The sequence below is a fragment of the Hydra vulgaris genome, chromosome 03 (genome assembly GCF_038396675.1).
Source record: "Hydra vulgaris chromosome 03, alternate assembly HydraT2T_AEP".
NCBI lineage: Eukaryota > Metazoa > Cnidaria > Hydrozoa > Anthoathecata > Hydridae > Hydra > Hydra vulgaris.
The window spans coordinates 48,423,323-48,436,966 of NC_088922.1; the positions used below are offsets into that span (position 1 = coordinate 48,423,323).

Sequence of the window (13,644 nt, forward strand, 5' to 3'; positions counted from 1 at the left end):
TTAGTAGAAGAGTTTTGAAATTTTAGTCAATTAAAGTTTTTTGTTTGAAAAAACAAGAGATTGTCAATACCGACAAAACTTAAAGTGCGTTTCCAATTTCCCCTTTCTCACTTTTGTGAAGCATTTTATAATATATTGGAATCGCTTAACTGCATTCAGTAATATTCTTTTAAATATTAATTCTCCCTAAAGGAAAAAAAAATCTCTACCGTTCCTCTTACCCCTTTCACCCTAGAAGATTTTTCTGAATTAAAAAGTTTTGTTGTTTTGGCTAACATAAGAACCTTGTCATTTTTTATCTTTTAATTTTAAAATCTTTTAATTATTGATTTAAAGTCACATGTAAACATGTTCATATTCACATTACATTGTTGTAAACCATGTTACTTTTTGAAAACTTATCACTTAAGTAATAGAACTTAGAGACAATTGAAGTTGCAAAATATTTTTTAAATTTTTGTGAAATTGAAAATGAAAATTTCTTTGCAGTTTTTATTTTGAATTGTTGATGTATAAATGAAGAATACTCTTTTCATTTTTATATCAACAGTTAGAAGAATTATGCTTAATAAGCAAAAATATTAACTTTGAATAAAAATAAAACGAATAATGATCATTTTACTCACTTGTTAATGTTTTTATTTTCAAATTATTGGTTAAATAAAAGTTGTTTCGAATACAGACAAAATCTGCATTTTCCTTACGTTTTAGTCCCTTTAAACGTGTAAGCTATCTAAATTATATTATATTAAATGTATAATAAAAATGACCAGAATTTTAGTAAACTCCAAATCCCTCTGTGCGTGATTTAAGAAGCCTATCATTTAAGAGACAAGTTAACGTATATTTTTAAGTCATAACAAAAAAAAAAATATTTGAATCTGATATATAATCTTTATATGATCCTACTATTAACCTAATCAAATTGAAAATGATACCTAAAAGCAAAAAGACGTGTGTATTCTTAAATTATTTTTAATTAGTTTATATATTTTTTTTTTTAAATAAGAAAATCTGTGTAAGATAATAGTAATTATATAATATTAACTACATTAACATTTTGACAAATAATATTTTTACTAATAGTAACCACAGTGATTGATAAGTACAAACAGTTGCTATAGAAAAATTAATCCCTGCTCTTTTTATATTGATATCATATTAAAAATAATGTTAAAAAATTCTTAAAATGATAATAAATAACAACATAGTTTTTATTTTATCCACTTGTTCATATCAACATTGATTTATTTGCATATGGGCAATTATTGTTTATGGTTTCCATGCAATGGTATATTTTATAAGTTTTGATTAAGTAATCCAGTAGTCATTTGAATAAAATTGACAAAATGATAGTCTTATTAAACTTAAATTACCTTTATATTTCTGTAAAAACTTTATAATGTTTGTTAATTTCTAATAAATGTTAGTCAAATAGTTTTCAACCATACTTCATTACAAACATATATTATTTATTATATATATATATATATATATATATATATATATATATATATATATATATATATATATATATATATATATATATATATATATATATATATATATATATATATACATATATATATATATATATATATGTATATATGTATATTTATACTACTTTTATGTTGTGTTAAAAATAAGAATTGTTAGTATAGTTGTAATCTATAATTTTTTATAAATATTAGCTTCATAAAAATAATTAAAAACTATGAAGAACTTAATAGAACACTGCATCAATTGCGAGAAACGTTTTTATAATGAAAACTCAATAGCTTTTGAAGAAAAAACTATAAAAGAGGTTGCGCATTACGAGGAAACGAAGAAAAAATGCTGCAGCAATAAAACGTAAATTTTTTGTTATAACAGCTTTGTGTTACCTAAACTTTAAAGCCATTGAGTTTTATATAGTTACTTTGGGGGTATATACATTTTGCATAAACAATACAATTTTTTTTGTTTAGATTAACTCTTATCAAAAGTGTTGCGGGAGGACAGCTTTTATCACTACTGTTGTGTGGCTATGGCACTTTTATAACTGCACTCGGAACGCTTTATGGTATACATACACCATGCTTTAATGCTTCTATCACGTATGGTATTATAGCATTTACTTTTGGTATTTGTGTGCTAGCTAGAAAAAATAATAGAAAAATTCTACAACTTCATTGGTGGAAATTCCTTATTGTAACTTTTATTGAAGTAGAAGGTAACTTCTTGATTACAAAAGCTTACGGCTACACCACCTTGACAAGTGTTCAGGTAAAAATTCTACTTTTTTTTAGTAATATATACTTTTATAACAAACAACTTCAATTTTTAAACAAATTCAGAATTTTCTCAAAATAAGTTTAGAAATCCAATTTTGCATAACTGCAAAGGTAATGGGCGCAGGTATTTTGTAGTATCAGGCGTAGGTACCTTGTATAAGTTTTACCCATTTCATTTAGGCAAATAACTAAAACATTATTCATATAAAACTTCAATTTGCTGCAATGTTATTCTTGTGATATAATCAATAATAATTTAAATTATTCAGTCCATGTTCTTTCAATATATGACTTATAAACCATATTTTTATAATGTCTCTGCAGTTCATTATCTTGGTAATGGCAGTCTATTATTGGTATGTTATATTTTTTACATGAAAACATAATCGCGTTCTATGTAAACTTTGTTGCATTATTATTGATAAGAAACTAGGTACTGACTTTAACTTTACTTTTTTTGTTGTAAAATACATTTAAAAAATGCATAATATTGAAGAGCTAACTTTGGAATTAAAAAGCTCATAATTCAATGTCTGCTCTATCAATAAATGCAACATCAATGAAAAAAGATGGTGTGAAGTTTCTTTACTTAATGCTATTTGATGGTGCTCTGTGACAGTTAAAAATTCTTGGAGTATCTTAAACCACAAGCTAAAGTTTAGATCAATAATAACACAATGATAAAAATACTTTTTCATTTTGCCGATAATCAATATTATCTTTTATGTCTAACAAGTAGATTATAGGAGATTATCAAACTATATGTATTTTTATTACATTTTATAAAATTATTTTTAAAGTGAATAGTATAATTTTTTTCTGTTTTGTTTGTCACCATTTTAAATGAAATTTCGCCCACAACTAACAGCTTATTATTTTGGAAATTTCGGATTCGATCTAGTATTCGATTGCGAACGCACTAAAACGTGTTCAGTATTATTGATATACTCATTTGCATTTTTTTTCTCTTTTATATATTGTATAAAGATAAATGCAAAATAAAGAAATTAAAAAAATATATAAGTCCAACTTTAGAATTAATCATTTCTGCATAAATCTGTTTTTTTCTATATAAAATGTTTGAAAAAAGGTTGTTTTTTTATGCCCATATACATGTGTATTAATATATACTTATAAATATTTTTGTATTACATACATACTATGCATATACATAAATCTATTATAACTGTATATGTAAATACAGTGGTGGTTGTATAAATAGCAAACCCCTTAAATTTTTCTTTGAAATTGTATTTTATAGCGTTTCTACGTGTTTAATTTTAAATGGTACTTCTTATGATAACTTACAAGTTGGATTTTGCAATTATTGTTTGGACGTAAATAAGAAAATGTGACAATAAAAACTTTTATTGCCAAATTTCATTGTGGGGAAGTGCTAAAATCAATAGCATATTTTCTAGTGGAGAATTCTATTTATTATCTAAGAACGGAGTTTTTTAACAACACTCATAAGTGAGTACTGGAACGAGGGATTGTAAATATTATTTGTAATGTACATTTAACTTTCTTGTAGTAACTGAACTTTGAGCATAAGAAACATTGCTGGTTTGAAAAAAGAAAATAATTTTAAGTATGTTATTTAATGGAGTTAATATTTCTAAAATTTCGCTTCAATTAGGGTGTTCTAGAATATTGGTTCAATACTGTCTTATTGAAAAATACAATACTACTGATGAGAAAATTTGAAGAAAAACTGGTCAAAATTGATGGAAATTTAGATCAATGAAATACAAAGATATATTACGAAACGTAATGGAGTCGTTTGTTGCTAAAAACTACATGTTATTTGATACATGATTTTAATGACAACGACACAAAGCATACTGCAAGGTCTGTAAAACCTTGGTTTAATCAAATTAATCAAATTAAATCAAATTAAATGTATTCTGAAATAGATTTTACATTTCATTGAATATTTACATATAGTACAAGTACTAATTTTAAGTAAACACCATAATAAGAAACTTAAACACCAAACTAAAAAAACAAAAAACAAAAAAACAAAAAATACAATAAAAACACACACACACAAAAAACAACAACGTAAAACAGTACAATACTTAAACGAAAAATTTTTTAAATAATTATTAAGTAAGAAGTTTGATAATTTAGGACAAAATTCAAATTACTTTTAAACATCTATCTAGAATAAAAGACTTTTATATACCTAATTAAAATATAGCAATAAAAGAGAAGTAGATTATAATAATAGACAGTAACAACGTTTTAAATAATGTAGTAACATAAATATCGGTAATAATAATAGGCAATAATAATAAAAACTCCAGTTATTGATAATAATAATCAAAATAATAATAATACAAGCGATAAAAATAACAATTCTATTAATAATAATAATAATAATAATAATAATAATAATAATAATAACAATAATAATAGTAATGATAACAATAATATTATTAGTAATAATAACAACAATAGCAACAATAATAATAATAACAAAATATTAAAAAATATTTATAATAGTGAGAGTTGGAAATAGAATAGTGATATTAATTTGAGAAAAAGTTAAGAAAGAGCAAGTATTAGTAGTAATAAATCAGCATTGAAATGAAGAAAATAGTAAAAAAGAATTTTAGAAAAGATCAATTATTAGTAGTGATAGACCAGCATTGAAGTGAATAAGATTAAGATGGATAGTAGATAGTTAGCAGTAGAGTAGCATTGAAATTAGGAAGAATACTTGTTTAATAAAAAATTAAATACACTGTTTTTGAATTTGGAAAATGTAGGAAGAGATTTTAACTGTGAGGGGGGAGACTATTCCATGTGCATATGCTCTGATATTTAATCGATTTATGTCCATAACAAACAGTTCTATGTTTAGGTATAGATAATTTGAAGCTTTTAGCTGATCGAAGTTGGTAACGAGTATTTTTTTTATAAGTAAAAAAATCAGTAGATGGAGGAGGTAAGGTTTTATGTTGCTGTTTCCAAACAAATAAACAGTTGGAGTGTTGAATAAGAATATTTGGGTCAGAGTTAAAATGCTGAAAATAGATTATTTTTAGCGCTTTATTTTTAAGGAAAAAAAAATTAATGTTTTAGAATGGCTACGCCAAAGTGCCGTTCTGAATCCGATCGAGAACTTATGGAACGATATTGGGGTGGCTTTACTAGATAAGCAAACCTCTAGTTTTAATGACTTTTGGGGGAAATTCAAAAAGTCTGGGATGCCACAATTATCAAACGATGTCAAAAGCTTTTTAAGAGTAAGCCATCAAGATGCGCTGAAGTATTAAAGAATAAGGGCTAACCTACAAAATGTTACTTTTAATATTTTGATGTAGACTTTTATACAGCACTATTTTTTTGTTTGATGTGTCATTTCTATGATCACAACTTTTCATTGTATTTAGTAAACCAATAATTATAGTTATACTTCAGTTAATTTCTTTAAGAATATATATTATATAAAAATAACTTCTTATATATATCAAATTATAAAGAAATAGTTTGAATTCCCGTAAAATATAGATTTCAAAAAAGTATTAGATTTTCAAAGAAAACATTTGTTCTGGAAAACAACATTAAAAACAATAAAAAACAAAGACGGATAAATTTAGGAACATTTAAATGAAGCTTAACACGAGTATTGAAAGTATTTCTTGAAAATAATCAGATGAGCTTAGTTCTTTAATTGATTATATTAAAGCACTCGTATGTTTCTTTCTACAAGCTTTCTATATAACCAATATTTGCGTAGTTAACATACCAATGGATTAAAATATGTTTTATTTCAGGCTGTTACAGGAAGCGCGTGCGGGTACGCCACGCCACACATAAAATAATATTTTTAGACAGCTTGACTACGGCTGTATGCATGTTCCGACAGCTTTAAAAAAAAAAACCATTTAAAAGCTTTAGCAAAGGTCAAAGTTACAAAGTTACGTATTCTAAACGTAATTATAAACGCAAAGGTTTGTTTACTACTAAGAAACGTTTATTAAAAAGAGTATACGTAAACATTTTATGTTTAGTAAACTTCATTTACTAAACATAAAATGATTTAAAAAAAGATTTGACAATGCTGTTTATTTTGTAAATATATTATTATTTAACAAGTGTGCATTTTGTTGGAAAAAAATACATATTTACATAAATAGAAAAAATTATATAAAATACTCTTTGATAAATTAAATAAAATGTCTACTTTAAACAATTTGAAGTAATTTGTTATTATCAGAGCTGTAACCGCCGGGGGGGCCAGGTGGCCCCCGCCCCCCCCAATGATTTTTTGAAAAATATTTTTTTTAAGGCCATGCCTTAAAAAAACTTTTTATTCAATTGAAGAAACCCCAGCATCCCCCCCCCCAATATCAAAATTGTGGTTACGGCTCTGATTATTTAGAAGCGTTTTGCATAATATATAAAAAATTTAATTAAAAGTTGCTTTGAAATATCGAAGTTATTTATCATAAAAAATCCAAGCTTTTAAAATAAAATAGTTACGATATATATAATATTCTTTGAAAATTTAAATAAATTTATTTAATATTTATCAAAATGTTTAAACATTTTGATAAACATTATATAAATTTATTTAAATTTTAGAAAATTTTGAAAACAAATTATTATAGTTATATTATTATAGTACTTATAGTTGCAATAAAAAAATCCAACAAAGTATCAAAAGTGTTTTTCAAAGGCTTTCTAAAACTTTTATAATCAACTTCACAATATTTTACCATAAAATTGTCCATAACAACTGCCTAAATAAGATATAAAGTTTTACCTATTAATTATAAAATAACTTATCTTTTTTTTACAATTTCACGAGTTGAAAATTTCCGGAAAATTTTATTTCAAAATAAACAAAAACAAACAACAAAAATAGATGTTTTCCGTGTTTTCTGACTTTTGAGCTTGTGTGTAACATAAAATCGTTTAAAGATTACAAACTTTATTTTTGTAGAGTGTTTTAAAGAAACAAAGGTTTTTACTTGTAAAGATTGCATATAAATAATAAAATAAAAGATAAGAAGATTTGTATGAGGAGCTGTTCATTAATTACGTTAACAAAATAGGGGGAGGGGGGTCTGAAAACTTTTGACAATTTTTGACAAGGGGGAGGGGGTCAAAAAAAATTTGACGTCAACAACGTTACTTTTTTAAATAAATTTAGTTACTTCGTTACTAGTCATGCAGACTTACTTAGTAACTAGTCATGCATACTGGCCAATAAAAAAGGTATCAAAGCGAGACTATTACATACCAGGATCGGACGACCTGCCACTTGAATTGAAGTTGCTCAGTTAGAGAGATATCTTGGAGTTCTTATCTCAGATAATCTTTAACGTAATGCTCAAGTTTTAGCAGTTGCGGTGAACGCTAACTGCTGCTTAGAGAGGCTGAAAAAAACTATTTTCAGACTTAGTCTTTCACTGTGGAAAGAAGTGTACACCATGTATGTTCGTCCTCACCTAGAGTACGCTATCGAAGCAGCGAAGAGTCATGTTAGGTCTTACGACACTTGAAGAAGAAGAATCAGAGGTGATTTAATTCTGATGTTCAAGTTCATGCGCGGATTTGATGAAATAAACTTTCATTTATTATTCAATTGTTCTTCGTCGTCAAAGAATATTATGCTTGGTCATAATCAAAGACTTGCACAGCAGAGAGTACTCAATTGCGCGCCAAGAGAGAAATTCTTCACGAACCGTGTTGTGCTGCAGTGGAATACCCTGCCGCAAATAGTAATTGATCTGACTTTGGTGAACATGTTCAAAAATCGACTAGATGAACATTTAAATTTGTTAAAAGTGAATTTTTAAACGATAACTGGAAATAAACTCTCTCCACATATGTTTCCAGTATTCTATTATGTTCTTAAAGTAAGGTACTTGTGTCGCAGATGTGCACAAGTATCTTAAGACTGTTAGTATAGAGGTGCCTGATGAAGCACATTCGTTGGTAATTTAATTTCTGACCACTAAAATTAACTAAACTAAACTTAAAAAAAAGAAAATTAGGCTGCGTTTGTAGTCTTGTGTTACATACTCACCCAACCTTTAGTATATTAATGACATTTTCTATATTCTACTTTTTTTAAACCGTGTTATGCTTTAAAAATACCTGACGCATACAAAACTAAATGAGCACACGCAAGATTTTTACTCGTAACATCATTATTTTTTCAAAGTTTGTGTTTGTTGGCCTGATGTAAAAACAAATAAAGATTTATGTAAGTACATAATCTACATTATATTATTTCTGTTGTTTATACCAGAATTGGCAACTTGCTGCTCGCAAGCAGGTTGCCGACCCTGGTATAAACATTTGATGCTAAAATTTCAACGTCATAATGCGACTCATAATATTAAAAACAAGATGTTAGTAGCTCTTTAAAAACTGGAAAATTTTTTAAAATTATAATCTTTGGGTCCTTCGTCTTAAAAGATTGCTAACCCCTTGTTTATACAAATTATCAAATGCATTATTTCGTTATGCTAGACTCTATTAGAATTAGTTTGCTTTCAATTGGATTAGGTCATAGTAAAAATTTCGGAAAACATCGAGGAATACTCTCCACCATCAAAGTTTTAATTAAAGACATAAAAAAGACGTCTTTTGAACGTTTTTTAATTGTTTTGGACGTCTTTTGAACGTTTAAAAGACGCATTTTTTTGGTCCGGTGCCTACTGGCTAGTGCTAGTAGGTAGCTAGTGCATTTACTGAATATTCAGATTAAATGTGTTTTCTAATGTCATTTTTAGATAGATTATTATAATCTAACATAGCTAGCTATGTTAGATTTTAGATAAAAAAAGTCAGATAAATTTGTTTTTAAGTTTGTTATCGAACAGTTTGAACAGCAATTTAATATCATCATGCATTTTAACCACACCTGACTTTTTCTTTTCTTCTAGCGTGCTCGTTTAATTTAGTTAACAAAGTTTCATAGCCACCAAAAACGACAACTACTTAATATTTGCGCTTTACTACTCAATTGCGATACAAATTGCGATTACTACTCAATATTTGCGCCTAATGTATTTTAGTTCCAATTGCAATCCTTCTATCTATCTTTTGATTTTATGTTATTATATTGAGCCTCTTAAGTTAAGTATTTTTCGCAATGATAGATAATAATTTTTGCAAGGTTCTATTCTCGAACTACTAATATTTTTTACACCTTATTTCACTGCGTTGTATAAATGTCCGAATTACAACAACAAAAATGTTTTCAGATTCAAACGCTTATTTAAGCAACTTCCATTTGTCGTAGAGAACATAATTTTTTTTTCATAACATGATCCGCCTTAAATTTTGTATAAATGCAATATATAAACTGCTAGGTTACTTGGATCACGAGAAATAATTTATATATTAGCTTTTTTGCTATATATTGTTTTACCTTCATTATTGTTCTAATTTGTTTAATTTTCTCCTCAGCTAACGAGTGAGCCCCACCTTTTCAGTGTTCTTGCGTTTCAATAAAATTAGATGCAAAAATTTTCAAAGAAAAGTTTTGTAAAATTATGCTTGAATGAGGAGGATTTAACAAATATTTTTTAATGGAAACTAACTTATTTTTGCATAATAAATAGAGTAATTTATTAAATCAAAATAATATTTTGATTTAATAAATTACTCTAATGTCTATTACATTAATCTGGAATTTTAAGATTTTTTTTTTACAGCAATTTTATGCAACAATAAACCGCTCAAGTTTAAACATATCGTCACCCTGGAATTGGTTTGTTCAATATCAACTTTTTACTGAAAATGAGTTACTGTTACAGAATTTCATTTTAAGATAAGCTTGTTTAATATCTACTATAAAATATACAGAATCTGCATTTCTTATCAAAATATTCAAATCTCTTTTGTTCAAAATCCAAAAAAAGGAAACATCAATTTATTACATTTTGTTCAATATCCGGATATTGAACAAACCAAAACGTTATTTTAATGCGTGTGTAACTGTGGTTTAACTTCCAAATCGTCGTTAGTTCGGCTCTGTTTAACATCCAGCTAAGCTAATCGCTGCGTCCGGTGAGTTCGCGTGACAAATTGTTTGATAAAAAGTTGTTGTCAGTTAGTCAATACTTATATTGGATAAATCTTTAGTAATTGAAAATAATGATAATATTATAAATAAAATTGAAACCATGAGTATGACAGAGGATATTGCAACATTGAACATGTGGAACAAAGTAATCACATCTACAGAGAAGAATGAAGGTAGTTTAAATAAACCTAAATCTTTGATTTCAACAACGGAAAGTAAAGGAACATTAACTTTAAAAAGAAAAAGGACCCCAGAAAATTGGCAAAAAAATATAAGGAAAATAAAAAGAGAGAGGGGAGAAGAGTATGTTGATATTAAAGGAGAACTACATCCTGCAAAAAAAGTTAAAGGAGGCTGTAAACCGAAATGCAGTCATAAATGCAGTGATTATTTTTCCAAAGTAGAAAGAAATCAAATAATGAAACAATTTTATAAATTGTCGGATGAGAAAAAGCTACACTTTTTAGTAAGTACACCATTAGAGGTGAATCGTTTCGGAAGCGAATATACAAAGAAAAGAGCAGAAAATCACATGTGTACAAGTATTATTTAGAACACAACAATACACGTATGCAAGTTTGAAAAGAATTTTTTTGTGGCACATTGAGCATCAGTCAACAACGTATATATTACTTTCATAAAAAAATTCAAAATCCAACAACCTCTGTATCAAGATCACCACTCAAAGGTCAAAATGTCAACAAAAAAAACATCAAACGAAAAACTAGAAATGGTTAGGAATCGCATTAAATTTTTTCCTGTTGTCGAATCACGTTACTGCCGTGCCAAAAGCAATAAGCAATATTTAGATGGTAGTTTAACTTTAACAAAAATGTATGATCTGTACAAGGTAACATTTACAGAAAAGTCATCAACGAGGAGTTTAATTTATCCTTTTTTAAACCTAAGAAAGATAAGTGTGATGAATGCGAAGAGTATAAAATCCTTGAACAACCATCAGAGAAAAAAAAGTATCAGCAAGAAATGCACATCCAAAGAAAAATAGAAGGATTTAAGGAAAGAATGAAGGATCGACTAATAATTAACGGTATAATAGTTGTAGTTTTTGATCTTGAAAACGTTTTTGATCTGCCAAAAGCTAATGTATTAAGCTTTTATTATTTTAATAAACTTAATGTTTACAATTTTACTGGCCATTGTAATATTAACAAAAAGGTATACAACAGTATATGGTCCGAATACTTAAGCTGGAGATCTGGCAATGATATTGCTAGTACAGTTGTGAAAATATTAAAAAATATAGTAAAAGACATTCTTTATATAAGTGAAATCATTCTGTGGTCAGACAGTTGCGTTCCACAAAATCAAAATTCAATAATGAGTTTAGCATTACTAAATTTTTTAAAGTCAAAAGACAGCGGCAAGATTGAAATTATAGAGCCATGACACGGTAACTTACAAGAGATTTTTTTACACAATGTTATAGAGCGTTAGACTAAAAATTTAGAAATATACAGTCCAATCGCCCTGATAAGAGTATTAAAAAACATGCCTACAAAATCAAGTAATTTCAAAATCCTGCAGATTGTTACTACAGATTTTCTGGACTATCAAAAAGAACTATCAACAACCTCTCTATTTTCTAAAATTCCTAACATATAACGAATGATATAAACGAAGTATAAGGAAACAAAAATCTACTGAACTACTGCAATTGCCAAAAGTTATGGCCCTAAAAACTGAACAATTTTCACTATCGGAAAATAAAAAGAGAGATTTAGCCAAAATGCTGAAGTACATTACCCATGAAATTGACAAACAATATTATGAATTGATTTTAAAAACTAAAAAAACCGTAAAACATAAGCAGTTATTTTATAAGATAAATTTTTTATAATACCGTTAAAAATTAATTGAAATATTTTTTTTATATATATAATTAACAAAAAACAAACAAAAAAAAAAACAAAAAAAAAACAAAAACAAAAAAAGATGACACAACTTAATAAAAGACAATAAAAACCTGAAGATGTATATTAACATATTGTAACAAATAAAATTATAAAAATATATTTTTGTAGATTTTTTTAATGCTTTTTATATTAATCCGCACATTTATTTAACTTTTTTTTTTTTAAGTTATGTGACAGCTTAACTATACCAACAGTGATGGTAATTTCATTTATATTTCTTCGGATTCGCTACAAAGTTATACATTATCTTGGAGTTGCTATGTGCTTGGCTGGCTCAGTATTACTTGTATCTTTTGACAAAAACGACAAAAAAAATAATGGTAAGACACAAGTTTGCTATATTGCTATATAAGATATAGTTAAGTGTTTTTAAAACTTAGTTATTCTTAGAATAAGTAAAATTTTTTAAGCGCTTTTAATCGGCTTAAACATAATCATAATAATACTATGATAAATAACAGTTGTATAAAAAAAAAAAAAAAACGCTTTTCTTTTGATTGGTTTAAACATAATCATAACAATACTATGTTAGTAAAAAAAAAAAACGCTTTTCTTTTGATTGGTTTAAACATAATCATAACAATACTAAGAATAGTCTGAAAACGCAGGCCGTTTTTAATTGTTTTTATTGTTCAAGTTGAAAATTGAGTGGTCCGCGTAATTAAGGTGGAAAACAAACTTTAATGATGGCTGAAAGTTCAGAAGATTTGAATCATTTTGAGCCCATTTTTTAGTTGCATCAAGACGAGCTTGATTCTATTTTTACAGTTATGGACTAGGATTTGTTAAATGCTGTTGCTGAAAAATAACACTTTTCTGTATATTTTGCAACAAAAAATGTTTGAGCTCGAGAGGTTTCCACATTACTCAGATTCGAAGTATGTTACCATGTACGCATCTTTCTGGTCAATCAGTTTAGAGGGATACAATTTCATCTCGGAACTTTTCCAGATAAGGATTGATCTGTTATTATGTATTTCTTCTGTACTTTCAGATAGGGATTGATCTGTTAATATGTAGGCATGTTTTTAGCACATATCGTTGTATCATGTTTTCAGATATTTATAAGGAAGAATACTATCAACAGTATATATCTATTTTATTTGCTGCTCAATATCAAGATGATTCGCCTGAGCACAAACTTGTTAACTCGCGCAACAGATCAGGCTTGGGGAAAATGAAAATTGAGGCAATATGTTTTTTTATTATTGCTGAAACAACCTTTAAGAATATGGTTAGTAAGCTTACTAAGACTTATAGACTTATAAGTCTATCAATAAAATTGACAGCAAAGATATTCTTTTCTCACTTTTCGAAGATACAAATTTTTTATAAAATTTTTTAAAGATTAGAAGTGAAACTGATACTTTTGTTATTAAAG

General features: G+C 27.0%; 1 protein-coding gene across 1 annotated transcript in view; it reads left to right on the forward strand.

The window, feature by feature from the left end:
- The first annotated feature begins 1,691 nt into the window (after positions 1–1,691).
- The window catches only part of LOC105846721 (solute carrier family 35 member F2), a 33,040-nt gene continuing 21,087 nt past the window's right edge, over positions 1,692–13,644 (forward strand). Inside the window, exons 1-3 of the mRNA XM_065793500.1 lie at positions 1,692–1,851; positions 1,968–2,265; positions 12,430–12,583. Of these exons, the coding sequence (XP_065649572.1) occupies positions 1,715–1,851; positions 1,968–2,265; positions 12,430–12,583 (589 nt within the window). The 5' untranslated portion in view covers positions 1,692–1,714. The remainder of the gene's footprint in view (positions 1,852–1,967; positions 2,266–12,429; positions 12,584–13,644) is intronic.